Source organism: Arachis duranensis, chromosome 6, assembly GCF_000817695.3.
Source record: "Arachis duranensis cultivar V14167 chromosome 6, aradu.V14167.gnm2.J7QH, whole genome shotgun sequence".
Lineage (NCBI taxonomy): Eukaryota > Viridiplantae > Streptophyta > Magnoliopsida > Fabales > Fabaceae > Arachis > Arachis duranensis.
Window position 1 is genome coordinate 5,135,502 of NC_029777.3, and position 22,908 is coordinate 5,158,409.

At 35.6% G+C, this 22,908-nt stretch overlaps 3 protein-coding genes across 6 annotated transcripts; all 3 read left to right on the top strand.

Annotated features, from left to right (window-relative positions):
• The first annotated feature begins 3,410 nt into the window (after positions 1–3,410).
• Positions 3,411–6,264, top strand: LOC107492146 (uncharacterized). Of its 2 annotated transcripts, none has more exons than XM_016113133.3 (13): positions 3,411–3,698; positions 3,805–3,942; positions 4,031–4,112; positions 4,306–4,382; positions 4,468–4,589; positions 4,667–4,784; positions 4,870–4,986; positions 5,102–5,193; positions 5,268–5,334; positions 5,436–5,517; positions 5,605–5,696; positions 5,785–5,928; positions 6,009–6,264. In XM_016113133.3, the coding sequence occupies exons 1-13, from the start codon at positions 3,570–3,572 to the stop codon at positions 6,153–6,155; spliced, it is 1,407 nt and encodes a 468-aa protein (XP_015968619.1). In that variant the 5' UTR covers positions 3,411–3,569; the 3' UTR covers positions 6,156–6,264. The 2 variants fall into 2 exon arrangements, with proteins under 2 accessions (XP_015968619.1, XP_015968620.1); XM_016113134.3 differs by having other exon boundaries at positions 3,563–3,698; positions 3,797–3,942.
• A 661-nt stretch (positions 6,265–6,925) lies between these two features.
• Positions 6,926–10,393, top strand: LOC107492148 (26S proteasome regulatory subunit 6A homolog). Its single transcript, XM_016113136.3, has 10 exons — positions 6,926–7,191; positions 7,274–7,390; positions 7,500–7,607; positions 7,770–7,961; positions 8,038–8,229; positions 8,446–8,564; positions 8,668–8,755; positions 9,230–9,349; positions 9,699–9,839; positions 10,025–10,393. The coding sequence occupies exons 1-10, from the start codon at positions 7,075–7,077 to the stop codon at positions 10,100–10,102; spliced, it is 1,272 nt and encodes a 423-aa protein (XP_015968622.1). The 5' UTR covers positions 6,926–7,074; the 3' UTR covers positions 10,103–10,393.
• A 1,391-nt stretch (positions 10,394–11,784) lies between these two features.
• On the top strand, positions 11,785–21,452 carry LOC107492150 (E3 ubiquitin-protein ligase RFI2). 3 transcript variants are annotated; one of them, XM_052263462.1, is made up of 7 exons: positions 11,785–12,234; positions 13,334–13,497; positions 14,026–14,084; positions 14,580–14,605; positions 14,695–15,079; positions 15,258–15,403; positions 20,740–21,452. In XM_052263462.1, the coding sequence occupies exons 1-7, from the start codon at positions 12,087–12,089 to the stop codon at positions 21,063–21,065; spliced, it is 1,254 nt and encodes a 417-aa protein (XP_052119422.1). In that variant the 5' UTR covers positions 11,785–12,086; the 3' UTR covers positions 21,066–21,452. The 3 variants fall into 3 exon arrangements, with proteins under 3 accessions (XP_052119422.1, XP_052119423.1, XP_015968624.1); XM_052263463.1 differs by lacking the exons at positions 13,334–13,497; positions 14,026–14,084; positions 14,580–14,605; positions 14,695–15,079; positions 15,258–15,403 and adding exons at positions 18,366–18,529; positions 19,365–19,420; positions 19,928–19,953; positions 20,039–20,423 and having other exon boundaries at positions 11,788–12,234; positions 20,594–21,452; XM_016113138.3 differs by lacking the exons at positions 11,785–12,234; positions 13,334–13,497; positions 14,026–14,084; ... (1 more) ...; positions 14,695–15,079; positions 15,258–15,403 and adding exons at positions 16,742–17,256; positions 18,366–18,529; positions 19,365–19,420; positions 19,928–19,953; positions 20,039–20,423 and having other exon boundaries at positions 20,594–21,452.
• Positions 21,453–22,908: the final 1,456 nt, after the last annotated feature.

The following is a 22,908-nucleotide window of genomic DNA, read 5'->3' on the forward strand; positions in this document are numbered from 1 at the left end:
TTGAATCTTTTCTGTTGCATTGAACTGAATTCATTTATTTATTAAATTTTTCAGTTGAATTTTGCTAAGCTGCATCTTGTTTTACTTGAATTTTGTTGTTGTTGAATCTTGAATTCTTATTATTGAGTTCTGATTTTAACTACTTTCAGTTATTATAGCGGATAAATCATCAAAAAACAACTGATATTGTTTAGATATTTAAAGCAATATGTTGTGCAACAACTAGAAAAGAGTGAAGCACAAGTAATTGAGGAGAAACAACAGCAGGCAACGGTGGTGGCACCACGAGAGAAAAAGGAACCACCGGCTACTGTGTTGGCAGAATCTGTGGAAACGGAAACAGAGCAGGCACTAGTGGTGATAACTGATAAGAATAGAGGAAATGGAACCACAGCAGACATTAGTAGTTAGTGGGAAAAAAACTAAAGTGGAAAATAATGGTGTGCTTGCTTATCTACTGCATTAGCCAAACAAAAATAATTATGCAGCACTTTCTTGATTATCCCTGACCCTATTTTGTAGTCAATTAGATGCACAAATAGAATTGAAGTTAGTCCACAAGTTGGAACATGAAGTCATATTTTTTTTTTCCTTTGCTCTCTCCCTCCCTCTCCTCTCCCTCTTGTCTTTCAAACACATCTTATTTTGGATGATGTATGATGTATTATAGTAGTGTATCAATTGTTAGAAAGTAGAGACCCAAGATACATAACTTTTATAACAGAAATGATATGCGTGTTTTTCCACGTTTAGTTGTCAAATATTTTGCTTTTATAAATATCATACTATCTCTTATTATTAAGGTAATTTTTAAATTTTCATTCTACAAATATGAAAATATTTTACACACCAAAAATCAACTATTATATTTTAATGTATATTTATATGTTTAACTTTATATAATTTTAATTTATATTTTGTGTTAGTATGTATTAAATAATACTTATACAAAATTACATATAATATTTAACGTTTTATTGTTTCATCACAAGTGCATAAAGCACCCCAATGACAAAAAAAGAATGCAAAGAAGAAGCGTGCGATGCCGCTAGGAATTAGAGTGTGTCTACACCTTCTCACTAATGAAACTGGTTTTTGTTAAGTTTAAACCAATTTAGTTGAACTTAGTTGCCAAAAAGACTTGGAAATATAGCGGGATTAACAAAATACAAAAATCATAAAATGGCATTTGTATTTCATTCCTCCAAAGTGAATACAAAAGGCATATGCATCCAGGTGCAGTGTCAAGTTGAAGTGCACCATAGCTAATAATACCACCAACCGCCTCAGCATTCTCTAAGAAAACTGAACGCAACAAAATACACAACAAATCACTGTTTTCACTTCTATAAATGTTGCTCTCATTTGAGCACATACATAAGGCTTCCTGTAGTTTGAAGCAGGCACATACTTTCGTGACCTTTTTGCAATAGCACTTGTACTACTGCTTCTAAAATGATCTGACATGAAAAGTGCAAGCTACGAAGCAATCCTCAAGTTATTAACAACAGCTTGATTTTCAAGAATGTTCAAGTCATTTAAGTGCTTCAGATGTAAGATTGCTGTACAAGCAGAGAGTATAATAGCATCCAACTCCTCATCCCTGTAAGATAGCTAAAATAGAAAAACAATTCAGTCACTGTATGTGTTAATAATTGGAAGATATGTGTCCACACACACACCCTTTACCATTGGATAGATCCTTCATCCAATCCAATGGTGAAGAAGGGTTGTTTGTTTAGGGTTGGAAGGAAAATGAGTACAAAGAGTTTCTTCTCTAAAAGACAGCACAAACTAAGTTTATTGACAGCACACAATTTTCATGCAACATCAGCAAACACAGCATTTCATCAATAATCAAAATCACAGGGAAGACGTTGGCTCATATAGATCATTAACTGCTATACAGGAAATTGAAGTCAAGAATACATTATACATTAAATGAAGAATGAACCAATTTCGCATACACAAAGGTAAAATGAGACCCAAGTTTTGCACCTTTGCAACTAGCAGACAAAAACTAATAAAAAACACTAAAGCTATAACTCCTATGAAAAAAAAGAAAAACCTTTTTCTATTTAGACGAAATTAAATCCATAACAACAAAATCAAATTTACATTGTCACAAGGCAAGCAATGGGAAAGAAATGTTTGTTTTGTTTCTTTCTTTCTTCCTTCCTTCCCATTCCCTTGATCACACTAATTGTCCAATCAATTGTTCAACCTAGTAAGTAATAACACTGCCAAATCAAAATGCTACACAAAGAAAAAAGGACACAAAGTGATAAAAGAAGGCCACACAAGAGAAAACCCCCCAATGTAATGTCATTTGTCTTCTCATTTGTTTACATAGGATGGAGCTTTGGCAAATAAGTTTCAATATCAATAATGCATTCACAACCAGACTCGTTTTCTTTCTCTTTTTAATTCTATATACGTAAAAGTGAAAAAATTATTCCATAAAAATTCTATAATCAGTACCATATTCATCTCAATGATGATTTTCAGCAACAAAAAATTAGCTTAGTGATAGTTTCAACAACAAATTATTCAGGGTTCAGTGATAATCAGTGACGAATTGACAGTCGGTGATTATTTTCAGCAACAAAAGGGTGACTAGTTCAGTGATATTTTCAGCACCAAAATCAAAGGCAGCAACAAAACAGAAAAGGAAAGAACTGGGGAATTTGTAGGAACTCACCAAATTGGGACCAGCTTCTGGTTGTGCGAAGGAAGCTGGCGGCAAGGAGGAATCCCCGGGACCTGTTGCTTCTGCCTCCGGCAACGACGAGCGCAACGAAGGTGCGGGACTGACTGTGAGACGGTGACGAGACAGGGTACGACGAAGATGACCAGTCCCAGGACCTGCTGCTTCTGCCTCCGGCGACAACGAGGGTAGGGAAGGCGCGCGAGCGCGACTGAGTGCGAGACCAGAGACCGTGATAGAGACTGGAGCCAAGAGAGCGACGACGATTTGAGTGCGACACCAGACAGTGAGAGACTGGAGCCGAGAGAGGGAGCGAGCTTGGTGCGAGAGCAATGAGCCACAGTGAGAGATGACTCGGGCTTGAGAGAGAGAGAGAGACGGTGAGGGAGGAGAAGGTCGCTTAAGAACGCTGAGCGACGTCGTATCAGAAATTTAATAAAAAAAATTAATTAAGCATGATCCGGTCCGGTTTATTTAAACCAACCAGATTGAACCGGATTTAAATAATAAATACTAAATCGATTATTTAAATACACCAATCATAATGTGACACATTAACAACTTAAAAAAAAAATGTTTTAAACATCTTTACGGGAGTATTCCCCGTATTTTACTACCATGTGCTGAATTATCTATTATTTAGAAAGGACAAGAACAAACATAAGTACAAAGTGGCTTGGACTGACATGGACTTTTTTCTATTCACGAAGATCAGGATAGATATTCCAAGCGAATAAGCAACTCACAATAATCTTATTATAATCAAATAATAAAACCAATCATTCATTCAGGCTTTACTCTATTACCTGGGAGTTCAATTATTTCAGTGTAGCGAGAGTACAAGAATCTCAGCTACTCTATAATGGCGGAAATCAAAGGCGACCATAGACTCAATGTTTCGGAAGCAGTACCGTCTGATGATTCCGACAAGAAACCACCAAAGACAAAGCGCGTTGCGTCGCTAGACATCTTCCGAGGTCTCACTGTTGCGGTAACTAACTTGTTTCTTCTCTCTCTCCGTTAATTAGCTAAGTTCACAATAGAGAAGTACGATTTGATTAGCTCATTAATGTTACCGTAATTAATAAGTGATGCAGTTAATGGTGTTAGTTGATGATGCTGGAGGACAATGGCCGATGATTGGTCACGCGCCATGGAATGGTTGCAATCTTGCCGATTTTGTCATGCCTTTCTTTCTGTTCATTGTTGGCATGGCCATTCCACTTGCCCTCAAGGTTAGACAAATCTGATGGCTAACAAGGACTCTTGTACTTTACATCTATGTCTTCTTTAATTGTCAATGCTTCATTTTTTTATGTTCAGAGAATACCAAATAATCTTGTAGCTGTGAAAAAGGTCATAGTTAGAACAATCAAACTCATATTCTGGGGTCTCCTCTTACAAGGTTAGATTTTCTCTTGACACAATGAACATGCAATACTCTTTTTGTCTATGTCTGATAAAAACATGATTGAAAAATTTCATAAGCTTCACTCATCAATATTGACAATGTGAAAGTTATTTTTCATATGAGCAATTCCTCTCTTGATAAGACACATCTTAATGGTTTATTTTGATGATGGACCTCTATGATGAAGGTGGTTTCTCACATGCTCCCGACGAACTAACATATGGAGTTGACATGAAACGAATAAGGTGGTGTGGCATTCTTCAGGTGAGTGTAATAATTTTTCTGCTTTTCATAGAGCATACTATATAATGTAGATAATACAATTGAGTATAGTTAATACTTTTGTTAGAGAATTGCGCTAGCATATTTGGTTGTAGCAATGATGGAGATATTTTCAAGAAGTGCACAAGCTAGAGATCCAGAACTGGCACCCACCCACCTTTCAATATTCAAATCATACTATTGGCATTGGTTAGTCTTTGATATTATGGTTATGGTTGATTACCAATATGAAATGCTTTTGAACATTTTATTTATTAAAATTTCAGGGTGGTGGCTGCATGTATACTTACCATTTATTTGGCTTTACTTTATGGAATTTATGTTCCAGATTGGAGTTTCACTGTCCATAATCCAGATAGCATATATAATGGAACAACTTTTACTGTAAGCTTCCAATTGCATGCCTCTGATTCGATGATATTCCAATCTTTAATAAACTTTTTTTGCTCACTTGCTATTTCAAATTTAGGTGAAATGTGGAGTCAGAGGGAAATTAGATCCCCCTTGTAATGCTGTGGGATACATAGACAGAGAGGTGCTTGGAATCAACCACATGTATAAGCATCCAGCTTGGAAGAGATCACAAGTGTGTTGCAACTCTAATTTTTAAACCAGACACTTCTTGTTTCTACTACAAATTTGAAAACAAACTTTCCAAATGAGAGTTTCAAACTTTCAATGACTTACTGCCTTTTCCTCAGGCTTGCACTGAGAAATCACCTTTTGAAGGGCCATTTAGGAAAAACGCTCCCTCATGGTGTTATGCTCCTTTTGAGCCAGAAGGAATTCTAAGGTCTGTAATTAAAAATGTCTTTACATAGTTTGAGTTTTGATGACATGTAATATAATTATGATATGCAATTGCAGCTCAATATCAGCTGTTCTGTCCACAATCATTGGATTGCATTTTGGACATGTACTCATACACATGCAGGTGATGAAGCCTTTGAATCAAAGCAATTATCTAATAATATTTGATTTTTCACATCTCTTCAACTTGTAATTACTCTTTCAGTTATGTAATTTTTACCATAGGATCATCTTTCAAGACTGAAGCACTGGATTCTCTTGGGTTTATCTCTTCTTACTTCAGGACTTATTCTTCACTTCACTCATGGTGAACTCTAATTAACCAAGTGTTCAGCTGGAATATCTTTACTACGTATTGTAAACCACTCACATGTTACTTCTTCGTGCGCCGCAGCCATTCCTCTGAATAAGCAATTGTATACACTAAGCTATGTTTGTGTAACATCTGGAGCAGCAGCATTAGTATTTTCAGCCTTCTATACAATGGTATTATTATATACTATGAAAGTTCTAGTTGCCATTGTATCATGAGAGTGATAGATATTATCTTGTACAATGGATTGTTGCATTGCAGGTTGATATTTGGGGCTTGAAACTCTGGTTCATGCCTTTAAAATGGATTGGCATGAATGCCATGTTTGTGTATGTTATGGCAGCTGAGGGCATCTTTGCAGGATTCATCAATGGATGGTATTATGATCATCCTCATAATACACTGGTATTGTTCTTTCTTGTTTGAGTTCAATTATGAATAGATACACTATATCTCTGTGTTTGATTTGGTTTTTGTGGAGACAGGTATATTGGATCCAAAAGCATGTGTTCATCAAGGTGTGGCATTCAACCAAAGTTGGGATTCTGCTTTATGTAATATTTGCTGAGATCCTATTCTGGGCCGTCGTCGCAGGCATCTTGCACCTATTCGGCATATATTGGAAGCTTTAATTAATTTGAATTGTAATTAGAGTAATAACCATCTCTTGTGACTTTATATATCATCTTGTTTCTTATTAAGTTCAATGTTGGAATCCTTTAGTAAAAAAAAAAAAAATCAATGTTATTCCTAAAAAGGAACCAACTATTTATAACTAATATCAACTGACTTTTTCGAATTCATTTTTTGACTTATATTATTCGAACATCTAAAATCATATAAAAAAAAACCAGAATCTCAATAAGAAAATACATTTGAAAGTAAAATAAAATATTCAAAGCAAATGATGATTTTATTGGAAGCCATCAGAGAGACGAGTGAGGTGTTTGAAAATTGAAGTCAAATTTTAATAAATGTGCGGAGAAAACATTCATTTTAAAGAAAAAGGAACAACATTAGTAACTCTAAATTTTATTTTTTTTATAAATTTTTTTTAATTAATAACTCTAATTTCTGCTCTTAGAATACGTATTAACTTTTTTATTTTTTTACGGTATTTTTTAGTTTGACCATCTAAATACTAATTTGTTATGAATTTGAATTCTATTTAAAAATTTGTCATTGACTAATGATCTAACGGGTATATAATATATATAACTAACACAAGACCAAATTCAAACTTTCAATATTTATTCAAACAAACTAATAAATTAACTATTAGATAAACTCAAATTGATTAGAATGTTTTAGGGTTTTTCCTTTTTTGGACCTGGGCTAATTTTTTATTTTGAGAGAGTTGACCCATAAAAAATGGAGAGAGCAAGAGAGTGGAGGAGGAAAGTGGAAAACTGTGGCTGAGGCATGTGATAGTGTGTGTGAGTGTGTTGTATGGCCAAATAAAAAGGAAAGTGAAAAGCTGAAAATTGAGCTTGCCTCTTGAACAAGGAATCCTGAATTGTGAGAGCGTAGTAGCATTCTTGGTTGATAGGGATGGCGAGCGCCATGGTAGAGGATACCAACTTGGAAGATGATCAGCTGGCCAACATGACCACCGATGACGTCGTCAGAGCTTCTCGTCTTCTCGACAATGAAATTCGCATTCTCAAGGTTTTTTATTTCCCCTTCAATCATTCATTCATCTTAGCGCTACGCACCCTAGGGTTTCATTCAATTCAAATCAATCCTGCAGGAAGAGCTGCAGAGGACGAATCTCGAATTGGAATCTTATAAGGAGAAGATCAAAGAAAACCAGGAGAAGATTAAGCTCAATAAACAGTTGCCCTACCTCGTTGGCAACATTGTCGAGGTTTCTCAACTATTCTCACCTTCAATTTCGTTGCAAACATTTGTAACTATAATGTTCCACACTCTACACTTTTTTTACTTGATTTTCTATTTTTTTTTTCACTTTCCAGATACTTGAAATGAACCCAGAAGATGAGGCAGAAGAAGATGGTGCCAATATTGATCTTGACTCCCAAAGGAAAGGAAAATGTGTTGTGCTAAAGACGTCTACTCGACAGGTTAAAAACCTTATAATTTCACTTCTTTTAGAGAGCAAGTTATGTTTCTATATAAAGATTTCTATCTGCTTCTGGTGTTCAAATATCGATGAGACTGATTTTTATTTATATGGAAAGCCTTTGGTGTAACTCTTACTCAGTTATGTTTTCTTCTCACTACAGACTATCTTTCTACCTGTTGTTGGTCTTGTTGACCCTGAAAAGCTAAAACCTGGTGATCTCGTTGGTGTTAACAAAGATAGTTACTTAATTTTGGATACCCTGCCTTCTGAGTATGATTCTCGAGTTAAGGCTATGGAAGTTGATGAAAAGCCAACAGAGGACTACAATGACATTGGTGGATTGGAGAAGCAGGTAAGCTTTAGTTACTAACAATTTATCGGGGCCTTCAAAAAATCCCTCTGTTAAATAACTTGGTCTTTGGCTACAGATCCAAGAACTAGTTGAAGCCATTGTTTTGCCAATGACCCACAAGGAGCGGTTCCAGAAATTGGGAGTTCGTCCACCAAAGGGAGTTCTCTTATATGGACCTCCAGGAACTGGGAAAACTTTAATGGCCCGTGCTTGTGCAGCACAAACAAATGCCACTTTCCTGAAGTTGGCAGGTCCACAACTTGTGCAAGTATGATTCTTCCTTTTACTATGCTTGATAATTTGGCTGTTTATTACCTTTTTTTTCCTTCTTTTTATAACTGAATAGTACAATTTTGTATTGATTGTTTGTTATTACATGATATTAGTTATTCTTATACTTCCTGTACAACTGCATTACTCCCTTCTGTTTCTATTTCATCTTCTTGGGTGGATTGGAAGAATGATTTTAGCTAGAATTTTATAGATGTTCATAGGAGATGGAGCAAAACTTGTCCGTGATGCCTTTCAGCTTGCAAAAGAGAAGTCTCCATGCATTATATTCATAGATGAAATTGATGCAATTGGAACCAAGCGTTTTGATAGGTATGAGTAGGCAGGGATTTAATTCAGTGTATGTAGTTCCTGTTTCAATTATAATGGTTCAGCAATGTTATGAGCTTATGGTGTACTGGGTGGCCAAATGCAGTGAAGTAAGTGGAGACAGGGAGGTACAACGAACAATGTTAGAGTTGCTGAATCAGCTGGATGGTTTTAGTAGTGATGACCGGATTAAGGTACCTCTTCTATTATTGTTGTCTATGGGTCTTCTTTTTTCTGATTGATGTGATAAACAGAAATCTCGAAAGATGTTCGCTGTCTTTGGGTAAGAATACTTTAAGGGTTTAGCTAATATGTACCCAAAAGGATAAGGTTACCGATAGTAGAAGTTTTTAAATTTTTTTTGTTCGAATAAATGCATAACGAATGCATTGGAAACTTAAATGTTGTATATTTTATTTTCCATAAAAGCTTTCTCAATCCCTTATTCTAATATATCTCCTTAAAACCCTTCTGGGGACGTTAGCCACATTATTTATTTATAATTTTGAAGTGTAACAACTAACAATTAACAACTCAAATAGCGGTTACTTAGAAGTTGGCACAATACTCTCTGAAGGGTAACATTTCAAATATATTTCATTTTTTGTTCCGTTAGGAGTTAGGACTTAGGCATTTGAAATGACATTCATTTATTCTCGTCAATGCAGGTCATTGCAGCAACAAACCGTGCAGATATTCTTGATCCTGCTCTTATGCGTTCTGGTAGATTGGACCGAAAAATTGAGTTCCCACACCCAACTGAAGAAGCAAGAGCCCGAATTCTGCAGGTTAGGTATCTTTAAGCTACATTCTGTCTTTATCTTGTTCTCTTTTACCCTGACTTACTGCTGATGCTGAGATTGTGGGTTTTAGGTAGGTAAGGAAGAAGAGAAAATAGAAATACAGTGAATAATATGAAAACACTGATGATTATGTTATGGTGTCACACAAGAGAGGACAAATAGCCTCTATTTATAATAATATTAGTGAAACCCTATTCGTAGATAAGGAAAGAATCATGTACAATCACTAATGCCAAAACTAATCGTATGAGACATTGTTTGATATATTATATTAAGATATGATAGAGATATTATAAAATACTCTCTTTATTTCTAACACACGTTAACATGATAGATCCATTCTCGGAAGATGAATGTTCACCCAGATGTCAACTTTGAAGAATTAGCTAGGTCTACAGATGATTTCAATGGAGCACAACTTAAAGCTGTCTGTGTTGAGGCTGGCATGTTGGCCCTTCGACGGGATGCAACTGAGGTATGCATAACTTGAAAAATCACGTCATGACCTCGCTTTCTTTGACTACTTATGCAACAGTTTTTAGCTAGCCCTAGATTGTTGTTTTAGCAATGATGTTTGTAATTTTTTTGGTTTAATTCAATGCAAAACCCCAAGTTATAATTTGAAATATAAATATAAATCTGCATTTTGTACAACTGCAGGTGAACCATGAGGACTTTAACGAAGGTATCATTCAGGTTCAAGCAAAGAAGAAAGCCAGCTTAAATTATTATGCTTAAGCTGGATTTAGGTGTCAAGTGCAGAAATCTGAGCCTCTCAAGGCAATGGAAAGTCAATACTTTTGCTATTGTCTGTTTTTTTCTCGGATCATGTTATGTAACATATAGCTTGCTCAGATTCCTGCATGTAAGGATAAACATTTCATCTGCTTGCTATTTGGTAAATTATTCACGTTACAAGGCTGCCAGGTTCTGTACGATCATTAATTATTGTCGTGAGACTGGTTTATGTTTGGTGTATGTGGGTTGATCTATGACGATTGATGAGGCGGAGAACAAAATCTGAACATACTAACCTAACCTCTGTTTACTTGTACAATTAATTTAGTTAGTTTTGGTTAGGTCAAGACTAGGAGCACTCTAAGTAGTTTATAATCTACAGACGCAAAGCCGGCATGAAATCATCGCATAAAAGTTGGGACTTGTAAAGGGTCATAACAATTGTTCACACAAAATTTTCACTCGCAATTACTTGTAATATTTCATGATCCTATCTCTCTTCCTTTTACAAACTAACTACGTAATGTAGCTCTTACTGTATCAAAAGCTACAATGTGAGATTTCCCCTCTTTCGTTTTATAGAATGTGTTTTGGGGTTTGAAAATATTAATTATTCTTTCGACACATTACACTTATTTTATACATTTAGATTTGTTTTTCTTATTAAAGGAACATATGTTAACCAACCAGTTATAGTTTAAATGATATAATTTTCTATACTTATCTAAAAATTGTGAGTTCGAGTTTTTTTGTTTTTGGAAAAAAAAAAGAACATATGTTAATTGAAATATTGAACATACACTTTTAGAGCGCGTTTTAAAAGATCATAAAAAATTTTAAATAATTTTTTTTGAAAAAGATAATTGTTTACATATAATGTATTGAATATATAAAAAAATTAAAAGTTTTATTATTATATTATTAGAAGTTTTTTTTGGAGGTTTCGTTAATAATAAATTATTTTATTAGAAATAGTTAGAGTGTTAGACAATTGAACGATACAAAATATAGGGATTAATATTTTTTCGTCAAAATGACCAGTATCAAAAGTGTGAATGATCATGTAGAAAAGGAAGGACCAGTTTCAAACTAATTTGGTTGGAAAGAAATCCAACTACAATAATAATAATAATAGTTTAATATAAACCAAGTTGGGTTAGTCTAGTGGTTAGCTTACTAGTCCGCTTAAACAAAAAAATAATAGTTTAATATAAAAAACGAATTTAGGTAAGAAATCACCTATGTTTCAACATTATTAATCAATTTTTTAAAGTAATATTTTTATTTTAATTTTTAATATTAAATCCTAAATTTTTAAAATAAAATAAATGTTAAAAAAATAATTTTATAAATAAATAAACAAATATGTTACATGTATAGCAAAATTAACTACTAATATTAATTATTGATATAAAATATATATTAAAATATAAATATACATTAAAAATAAATTAAACTATACATATTTATATACAAATATANTAACTAATCTTAATATACAAATAACATTTTTAATACACAAATTAATATTAATTAACCACACATATCCTTTCTAAGTGAAAATAGAAAAATTACATCATTTGAGTTCGTTCACCATCTACCTATTTATTTACATTTTAGTTATCATTTATTTTTTATAAAAACATCTAAATAAAATAAAATAATAAGCTAGCAGATTTTGGTGTGATGGCAAGGCCAATCTCTCAATCCCAATCTGCTAAACTGAAACCATCTTGGTCCTCTCCTATTCTTTCTCTCTCTATCTCTAATCTAATCTCTTCACTGAAGAAAGGAAGAATAATAACACAAAAGAGAAACAGTTGAGAAATTAGATCTCATATCTCATATCACCTGCACCACCGTAGCTTTCTCTTCCCTGTCTTAATTTCAATCCGAACTCATACACAAAAACACATACATCTACGGCGCAATTTTTAAACCAATTAAAAATTTACGATGCCATTTTAGGGTTTTGAATGATTCAATGGGTCTCGGCACCGACAACGACAACGATGACGACGGAGTCACCAACCCTTCTCCCTCCGTCTCTTGCTCCATTTGTCTCGAGCCCGTTGCCCGCAGCGGCGATAGATCCTGGGCCAACCTTCAATGCGGCCATCAATTTCACCTCGGTAAGTCAATGATACCTTTCGCCTCCGTTTACCGATGCATCCAATTTGGTCCCGTACAACTTGCTATCTGCCTTTGGAATTCTGCCACCAATTTTCCACCCTACTTGACTTGAACCTGCATTTGAGATCTGAATTTTCATTACGCATATCTTTTTCTTGTTGAACTAAAACTAGTACCGCCTGAGAGGATCGAGGGACGTTTCATTTATTTTACTTGAGTTTTGGAAATGTTGTGATGCCATTTGCTGGAGTGGTATTTTCATTCGATGAGCTTGTTTGTAGAAGTTGGTGGTGCTAATTGAGTTAGCTGCGGTGAATTCAATGTGGACACGGGTTTCTTCGTTGATGCAGGAAGCTTTGTCGGAGGAGGGGTGGAGCGTTGTATAGAGAGTGCATTTCAATTTGATATTTTTCCCCCTTATATGATTTTATAAGAGAGCTCTAAGGTAGATCTCTCGTCTTATTGTTCTCACTTCTAAGGTTACTTTGTATTGCGCTCCTGCTAGTTAGGGTATAGGAGATTATAGTGTGATTCTCTGAATTTCTGCACGCAGTATGTGTTATGTACTATGGTTAATAGTCCGTCTTGTTTAAAACTGGCAGAAACCGAGTCTTTTTGAGATATATTTAATGGCTCTCAAATGAGCTAAATTAAATTAAATGTAGGCAAATAATCTACTTTTATACTTTTTTCGGAGTTAGGACCGTAAAGGCTGGCTATATATAAGTTAAATGTTTCTAGTTCTGATCCTAACAGAAAATTATAAGTGATGAACTGGTGTTGATGAGCTGGGAAACATTTTGTATTTTTGCTATAACTTGAACCTACAACATGCACGGAAAACCTACGACACAGTGATGACATACTGACCCGTGGAAAATGGTGAAACAGAAAACGACAGGCTTAAACTAGTACTTGTTATTCATTGATTATAATGCCCCCAATAATATGTGCACAGACACCTCCCTTTTTTAAGGAAATATTGGTTGGTTTCACATTTTACTAGTATCAAACTATGACTTTTTAGCAAGATGATAATAGCATCTTCAGGGTATTACCTAATATTGTTTTGTTTATTAACTTTTTTATGTCATTTAGATTGCATTGGCTCAGCCTTCAATATAAAAGGGGCAATGCAATGCCCTAATTGCCGGAAGATCGAGAAAGGCCAGTGGCTTTATGGTTCCCGGTCATATCCAGAGTTCAGCTCAGATGATTGGACACATGATGAGGATCTATACGATCTTAGCTACTCTGAAATGGTAATAGAAACCACATGCATCTTTATAATTTCTGACATTCATTATTATGCCATAAGCATATTCCTGCATTTTCATTCTCAAGCAGCTGCCTTTCTAGAACACTGAATGTTCGGTTGTTTTTTGTTGTTTTAGAGTATGTAGCTTTTTTATGTACTGTTATTATTTCAGAAAAGTATATGTGCGTTGAAAAAGAATAATCTCTTTCTGGAATGAACAAAGAAATGGTTGTTGAGTTCATTTAGCTATGCAAAATAATATAACATAATATTTGACTTGCTACCAACTGAAGTTTAACTCTATCTTGAAGTCTTCCAAGTGTATGGTGTACCACTACTCTCTGTCTTTGCATTTCTTATCTCCGTTACCAATTTAATTTTAGTATGTAAATTCAGACAAAGTCCTTTTTAAAATTCATTTGAGGTTCCAAGTCTAGACAAAATCCATTTTTTCTTAGTCTACTAGTAGTTTAAACAACCAATATGTTTATTTGTACCTGGATAGATAATAGTTTGCTAATTCTTTCTGCAGTCCTTTGGAGTTCACTGGTGCCCTTTTGGTAACTTGACCCGACTTCCTTCTGCCTTCGAGTAAGCCTAATTAACATACCAGAATATGCATGCAAACTAAATACTTTTTCAAATTCTGTAACACTAGATCTGTGATTTGGGATAATCTGTTGTTTAAAGTGTCTGGCCTGAGTGAACATACATAGTAATTAAAAGTAGCATGTTATTAACACTGTTTAGGACTTTAATCACACTTCAGTTAACCAAATCTGGCTTTATCTCAACCCTATATTATGATGGTATTTATACTCTCAAGTGCTGAGTCTTTGTGGTATTTCAGAATAAACTTTTTTAGAAGAGAAAATCTAAAAAATTAATGAATATCTTGAGAAAATCATGAAGATCTAGAGAACGTAAAAATCATTATAATTTCCTCTCTGGTTAAAATGATACAAGTCCGTTTCTTTTGTGCTAAATAAAGTCTGATTCAATGTATTCATTTATTTACAATTGATCTGAGGAAAACGTAACTCATTGTCTCTTTTCTTTCTTTTTATTTTCTTTTTCTCTCTCCAGAGAAGGGGAATTTTCATCGACTGCATGTAAGACCCTTCTTCCTGAATATCAGCCTCCTTTTATGAACTTGTGTTCAACTATAGATGTTTATCTTGACTTGAATGTTGTGATGCAGATCCTGATATACTCGGACACCATGCTATATTTGCGGAACATACAGCAGTGTCATCTGGTAGTCATCCTTGTCCGTATATAGCTTATTTTGGACCTATACATCCCTCCACCTCCAACTCTGGTGGAAATGGCTCGGAAGCGTCTAACTTCAACCACTGGAGTGGCCCTCCTATACCTAGCGATTTGCCAACCTCCTATGCGTTTCCAGCCTTGGATCTCCATTATCCCAGTTGGGAACACCATTCATCTCATTTTTCTTCTGCGAACAGCCGTCTAGGCACTGCAGATCAGCCCTCAGTATCGCCTGGTAATCAAAGGCCAGGCCGGGGTAGTTTGGAGATCCCAAGATCGGGATCTTTTATGCATCCCTTCATTGTTGGTCACAGGTACCATTTTACAATTTATGTATTGCTATGTGATTTTATGTGAGCTAAATCATATCATATGCTCATATTTAGTGGGTGTCAAATCCATATTAAAATTTTGTTAATCGCAACAAATAACACAATTGAGCTAGGTATCTTGTCCATTACTGGTTGACCGTTGCTGCATGTCTTTCTGCAGTTCTGGTGCTAGAGCTGGGGCATCAGTTGCATCTTCAATGATACCTCCATATCCAGGTAGCAATGCCCGGGCCCGAGACAGAGTCCAGGCTCTTCAGGCATACTATCAACCTCCACAACCTCCTAATTCTACCTCAATGCGGACTCCTAATGCCTCTGACACTAGAAGGTCCAGCAGCCATAATGGGTCAGCTCAATTAGCACAAGTGGCCTCATCACCAGACCAAAGCGGTGGCTTCTTATTGATTCCATCAAGTTCATTGGGACGCAATTTTCCGGAAGAAGCCCATCTGCCAAGTCGCTTCCAAGCTTGGGAAAGAGATCACTTGCCTTCATTATCATTCAATCATGTGGATAGAGAATCAAGTTGGAGAGCATACCACCAGGCTGCCAGCGGATCAGAGCCAAGTTTCAGGTCCAGCAGCTTTCAGTTGAGGCACGGATCAGAAAGAATGCCTTCACAAAATCGATGATACACTTGTTTTATGTCCTGTTCCCTCTGAACTCTGAAGCAATCGGCTGTTCATGGAAAATCCTATTTTATGTTTGCTTTGAGAAATGTTATTTAATGCTTTGGCCTGGCTGGCATGTTATGTTAGACTTATATACTCTGGCTGGCCCTGGAATTGATCTTTCTGGCAGCCACGAGGCAGTGTGATGGACATTGCTTCTAGTTTCTTTGTTTTGGTGGGCATCAAATAAGATGTTATCTACTAGTTGGAGAGATCAGGCTTTTGAAGGAATGTTGGGGATTGTCACGTCTTAAGTGAAAGATTAAGTGCATGAGAATTGAGAGCAGTTGTGGACTTGTGGTTGGACCTTTAGCTGGTAAACAATGCTTGTGTTTGATTGGCTCATGAAAATACTATGTATTGTCAAATGTGATTGTAATCTGTTAATATCAGACGCATGGTATAGATCTCGCTTGAAAACTAGTCGACACTTTCAAGGTTGATTTGCACACACATTTTATCCCTTTTCATAATATTAATTACCAGTTAATATAAAATGAATGAAAAATTCAGTTTTTTCCATGTTGCACATAAACATAAATATTGTATAAAATACATTTGGATAACATTCTTTTTTATTCTTTTTTTTTTTTACCTTGAAATCGTAATATTATCTTTCCAGCCCACTAGAATGAGCAATTAGTCAATTACTCGATTTTTTATTAGAAATGGCGGAAATAGTTTGTGGATAATTAGATGATAAAAAATTGACAAGTTTTTTCAAAATAGAAAATTATGCGATTCTAAGTATTAAAATTTAGTCAATGTCTAACCAACAAAAGAGAAATGAATAATTACATATTATTAGATATAATCTTATACTATTAAAATACTAATAACAACTAATTAATTATTACAAATCACAAAACTTTCACAAAACTTCCTTGTTTCCAGCACTCTTCTTAAAAAAATGTCAATTGTCAAACGCGTGAGTGATCGTGTAGAAATGGAAAGACGGATTCACCCAAAACTAGAGAGTAGAAATTAATCTGTTTGGATAGCAGTCCAACTAGAATAAAACTTGAGATTAGAGATTTCGCCATTTCGGTGTCATAGCAAGGCAGACGCTCCACTAAACTTAAAATGAAACGATGTTGGTCCTTTCCAATGCTCTCTTACTCTCTCTCTATCTCTAACTAATCTCTTCGCTGAAGAAAAGAAGAAGAATAACACGCGTCTTCTTCTTCTCATCCGTAGCTTTCTCACCTCTGTCTTAATCTCTTCTAACTCACACACACATTTACGGCGCGATTTTTAAACCAATTAAAAAAATTGACGACATCCTTCTCCCTCTGCTCCCACTGTGATGCCATTCTAGGGTTTTGGATGAAACAATGGGTCTCGGCACCGACAAGGACGACCACGTCGTCCACGACGGAGACTCCAACCCCTTCCCATCCGTCTCTTGCTCCATTTGCCTCGACCCTGTTTCCCGCACCGGCGATAGATCCTGGGCCAACCTTCAATGCGGCCATCAATTTCACCTCGGTAAGTCAATGCTTTCTTTCGCCGATGTTTTCCGATGCATCCAATTTGATCGCCATACAATTTCTGCAATCAATTTTGACTTGAACCGACATTGAGATCTGAATTGTCGTTTTGCTTATCTTTCGTGTTGAACTAAAACTAGTACCGTGCGAGAGGATCGAGGAACGCTTCTTTATGTTATCTGATTTTTGGAAATGTTGTTATGCAATCTGGTAGAGTAGAATTTTCATTCGATGAGCTTGTTTGTAGAGGTTGGTGGTTCTACTTTTGTTAGCTGCGGTGATTCCAGTGTCTAGAAACGGGTTTCTTTTATCCAGAAAACTCTATCGGAGGAGATGGTGGAGCGTTTTATATAAGATGGAGAGAGAGATGCATTTTGTTTTTATCACTTTTTTTTTTCCTTCTTCCTAATATCTTTTTATACGAGAGCTCAAAGGTAGATATCTCCTCTTGTTGTTCTCAGGTTGCTTGGTATATGCTCCTGCTAGTTGGGTATAGGAGGTTATAGTGTGAATTTATGTAGAGTGGATTTCTTATGCTGTACGGTCGAATCCCCATGACTGTTGTAACTGGCAGAAGCTGACTTATTTTGAGATACTTAGTGGCTCTCAAATTGGTTGATAAATTATCTGAAACTGAAATGAGCTCAGTTAAATTAAATGTTTGTACTCATCTACTACTGCATTTTCTTTAGGAGTTAGGACTATAAATGTCGGCTATATAAAATATATAAGTTTCTAGTTCTCAACCAAAAGGAAATCAAAGTGACTGATTTCGATGAGCTGTGCAACATTTTTGTACATTTTGTATTTTTGGTGTATCTTGAACCTACAGCCAACGCAGAAAACCTACAATACAGTGATGATATACCGACATGTACGGAAAATTGGAAAAATGGGAAAATTGCCGGCCTCAATGAGTACTTGTTATTCATTATGCTTTAATTATAAACCAAACCCCATATGTGTATGTAGACATCTCCTTTTTAAGGCAATATTTCTAGGTTTTGTTCTCTACTAGTATCAAACTATCGGTTTCTGCAAGATGATAGCTGCATCTTTATGGTATCACATCATATTGTTAAGCTTAATAATTTATATGTCATTCAGATTGCATTGGCTCAGCCTTCAATATAAAAGGGGCAATGCAATGCCCTAATTGCCGGAAGATTGAGAAAGGTCAGTGGCTTTATGGCTCCCGGTCATATCCAGAATTCAGCACAGATGATTGGGCACACGATGAGGATCTATATGATCTTAGCTACTCTGAAATGGTAATAGAAACCACGCCATCTTTGTAATTTCCAACATTTTAATTTTTATTTCCATAAACATGCTCCTGCACTTTCATTCTCAGGAAGCAGCCTTACATGAACAATGAATGTTTGTTTTGTTGCTTGCCATTTTGGGTTATATAGCTTTACTTTCTGTACTGTTATTGTTTCAGAATCTCTAAGAACAGATCTTTATTTTTTTATTACAAAAAAAGATCTTACTTTTAACAGTTTCCCATCCTTCCTTCAAGCCACCTATATTGGTTGTATTTCATCTGCATTTATAAAATAATGTTTGCTCCTCCTTTCTCGTTAGTCCGATAGAAATGTTGTAAACAAGGATTTTTATTTGGATAAGAAAAGAAAATATAATTAGAACAATATGGTGGAATTTGATCCATATAGCAAATACACAAACACTCATTTTTTATAGATAGCCATCAGAAGAGCAATAAATTGAGGTCAAAGCAATTAAACATGATTTTATTCCTTAACAAAGGGTAAAGATATACAAAGATAGGCCATTTTTCTTCTTTATCCCCAAAATCATTGGCCTCAGCCTCCCCCTTGGAGGCAAATCACATGAAACTTCTTTATCGCAAAAGACAACTGATTATCCCCATATATGTTTAATTACAAAATCCTTATATGGCAATTGCAAACCATCTCAAATAAACAAGTAGTTCATATATGTAGTAGCACAATTTTTTGCGGTGTGAGGGGAATGGCCTCCCGTTGTCTTAAACTAGGTCTGTCAATGGGATTTACTCTTCTTTTTTTTCTTTTTTTGGTTGTTGTATCTGGATAGATAACAGTTTGCTAATTCTTTATGCAGTCCTTTGGAGTTCACTGGTGTCCTTTTGGTAACCTGACCCGACTTCCTTCTTTTGAGTAAGCCTATTTAACATACCACAATATGCATGAAACTAAATGTGTTCAAATTCCTTAACGCTTGATCTGTGCTTTGGGATAATCTGTTGTCTGGCCCGAGTAAAAACATGCATGGTTATTTAAAGTCAAAGTGTTACTGACGCTGCTTGTGGCTATCATCACACATGACTTCTGTTAACACTGTTGGCTGTACATCAACCTCATAATGAGTTTAATTTGGTACGTTTGAGTTGAACCAAATTAGGATAGTTGACATCAAATATTGCTGAAATTAATGGTAGTATTTATACTGTCCAAGGTTCTTAATCTTTGTGGTTTTTCAAAACAAACATTTAGGAAAGAGCAAATCTGAGAAAAATAATGGATATCTTGAGAAAATCATTAAGAATATGGAGGATGTAACATCGTTATTTTTTCTAGTGTGCTATATAAATTCTGTTTCAGTGGATTCATTCTCTTCCAATTGAGTCGAGGAAATGATAACTCATTGTCTTCTTTTCTTTTCAGGGAAGGGGAATTTTCATCAACTGCATGTAAGACCTTTCCCAAAATTAGCCTCCATATATGAACTTGCATTCAACTGAAGATGTATATCTTGACTTGAATGTTGTGGTGCAGATCATGATATACTGGGACAACATACTATATTTGCTGAACATACGGCCGTATCATCTGGTAGTCATCCCTGTCCGTATATAGCATACTTTGGACCATTACATCCTTCCCCCTCGAACTCTGGCAGAACTGGTTCAGAAACATCTAACTTCAGCCACTGGAGTAACCCACCTATACCTAGTGACATGCCAACGTCCTATGCATTTCCTGCCATGGATCTCCATTATCACAGTTGGGAACATCATTCGCCTCATTTTTCATCTGCAAGCAGTCACCTAGGAACTGCAGATCATCCCGCAGTATCACCTGGTAGTCAAAGGCCAGCCAGGGGTAGTTCAGAGGTTCCAAGACCAGGATCTTTTATGCATCCCTTCATTGTTGGTCATAGGTATCACTTTACGGTTTATGCATTGCTATGTGATTTTATGTGAGCTAAATCATAGTATATGCTTATATACAGGATCTTATATGTGATTTTGGGTTAAATGCAACAAATAACACGATTGAACTAGGCATCTTGTGCTTTCATGCTTGACACTTGATGCATGTCTTCTACAGTTCTGGTGCTAGGGCTGGGACATCAGTTGCATCTTCAATGATACCTCCGTATCCAGGTAGCAATGCCCGGGCCCAGGACAGAGTCCAGGCTCTTCAGGCATACTATCAACCTCCACAACCTCCTAACTCTACCTCAATGCGAACACCTAATGCTTCTGGCACTAGAAGATCCAACAGCCATAGTGGGTCAGTTCAATTAGCACAAGTTTCCCCATCATCGGACCCAAGTGGTGGCTTCTTGTTGATTCCATCAGGTTCATCAGGACGCAATTTTCCGGAAGAAGTCCATATGCCAAGTCGCTTCCAAGCATGGGAAAGAGATCATTTGCCTTCATTATCTTTGAACCACGCAGATAGAGAATCAAGTTGGAGAGCGTACCACCAGGCTGCCAGCGGATCAGAACCAAGTATTAGGTCCAACAGCTTTCGATTAAGGCACGGAACAGAAAGAATGCCTTCACAAAATCGATGATACACTTGTTTTATGTCCTGTTCCCTCTGAAGCAAACGGCTGTTTATGGAAAATCAAAATTTATGTATGCTTTGAGAATTGTTATATAATGCTTTGGCCTGGCTGGCATGTTATGTCAGACTTATATATACTCTGGCTGGCCCTGGAATTGATCTTTCTGGCAGCCACGAGGCAGTGTGATGGACATTGGCTTCTAGTTTCTTTGCCTTTTGGTGGGCATCAAATAAGACGTTATCTACTAGTTGGAGAGTATCAGGTTTTTGAAAGGAATGTTGGGTATTCTCATCTCTAAAGTGAAAGATCAAGTGCATGAGAGCAGCTGTGGTTGGACTTTTAGCCGGTAAATTGTTTGTGTTTGATATGGAAAGCTCATGAAAATACTTTGCATTGGCTTATGTGATTATAATCTGTTCATCTATTGTGCTACAACAGACGCAGGGTACTGAACTTGCTTGAAAACTAATCAACACGTTCAACGTTGATTTACAAAAATTGTCTTAGGTCTGATACTCAGATTATGGTATGTTATTATCATTTCTCATGAATAAGTACAAAACTATGGCAATGGTTGCCATGCTTTGACAAAATGAAGTTTAACTAGTAATAATCAATATATTTCACTTGATTCAAGGGAATACTAAACTTAGTTTCAAGAAGAAAAAAAGAAAGGAAAATGAAACTACTCTTTATCTTCCATAGTTGATTGGTAAATAAGGTCATAAGAAAGACAATTCGAAAGTTTGGTCGATTTGGTAAACTTGGTTCCTGATAAGAAATAGATTGGTTTTCAAGAAAATTTGGCGAGTACAAAGCCAAGGAGGAAAAGTGGAGACTAAGGTTGGTTTGGGAAAATATTATGAGAAGGTATTTGTGTTTTTTATAAACATTTTGTTGTGTTTGTTAAATAAAAAGAATATGTGGTTGTGGTCAGCTCACTCGTTCGCTTAAGCAAGTGTCGGGAGTTCGAGTTCGAACTTCGAACTCTGCCTTGTGCATGCAGGCTGCAGCAACTCATTGTCTAGTGGCAGAACTTTAAATAGGGTTCAGATTCGCGACGGATTAGTCATTACCTGTTGGGTTGGGGGATACTATTTGGGTAAACTTTAATGAATTATTTTTAAAAAGTAAATTTTATCAAACTAGCTCAAAAACGGTGTGTTGATTAATGATGGCAACATGCATCCTATCTATCAGTACCCAACCTGGACCGCGGGTCAGGTAGAGTGCGAGTTAAGTCTTCAATCCTATTCGACTAATCCATTGTATATGTAATATGTTATAGGTAACATGTTATAGGTAGGTGTTAAACCAAAAACCTTTCATAATACAAAAGATCTTTGTTATTGAACCAAGATTATCAATTAATAATTTTACATTTTTATTTATATAAAAGCCAATTCTATCTTAGTGATTTATAAATACAACATTATATCATAATATTTTATGTCTGTGTTATTAAATTTAATAAAGATTTTTATATAGAATTGAACATTTGAGGGTTATATTGTTTATGGGACGATTATGTTTGTGGGATGATTGTGTTTGTTTTGAATTTTTAATTTGTATGTTTATTATATTATATAATAATATTGCATATTTGTAAAAATTTGCAGGTAAAGTCAGATACTCACAAATTAACTACAGATAGAATTAAGATTGGGTTATTCTCAACTTGCGGATAAAATAATAAATTTAATCCGTGAATAGAATTATGGTTGAGTTCAAACTCTATTCTATCCATTGTCACCTCTAATTGGTAAAATATTTGTATAATTATGAAGAGCGAGAAATATCCAAAATAGCTTGGTGCTACTGCTACTTGAAGTATAAGTATCCATATTTT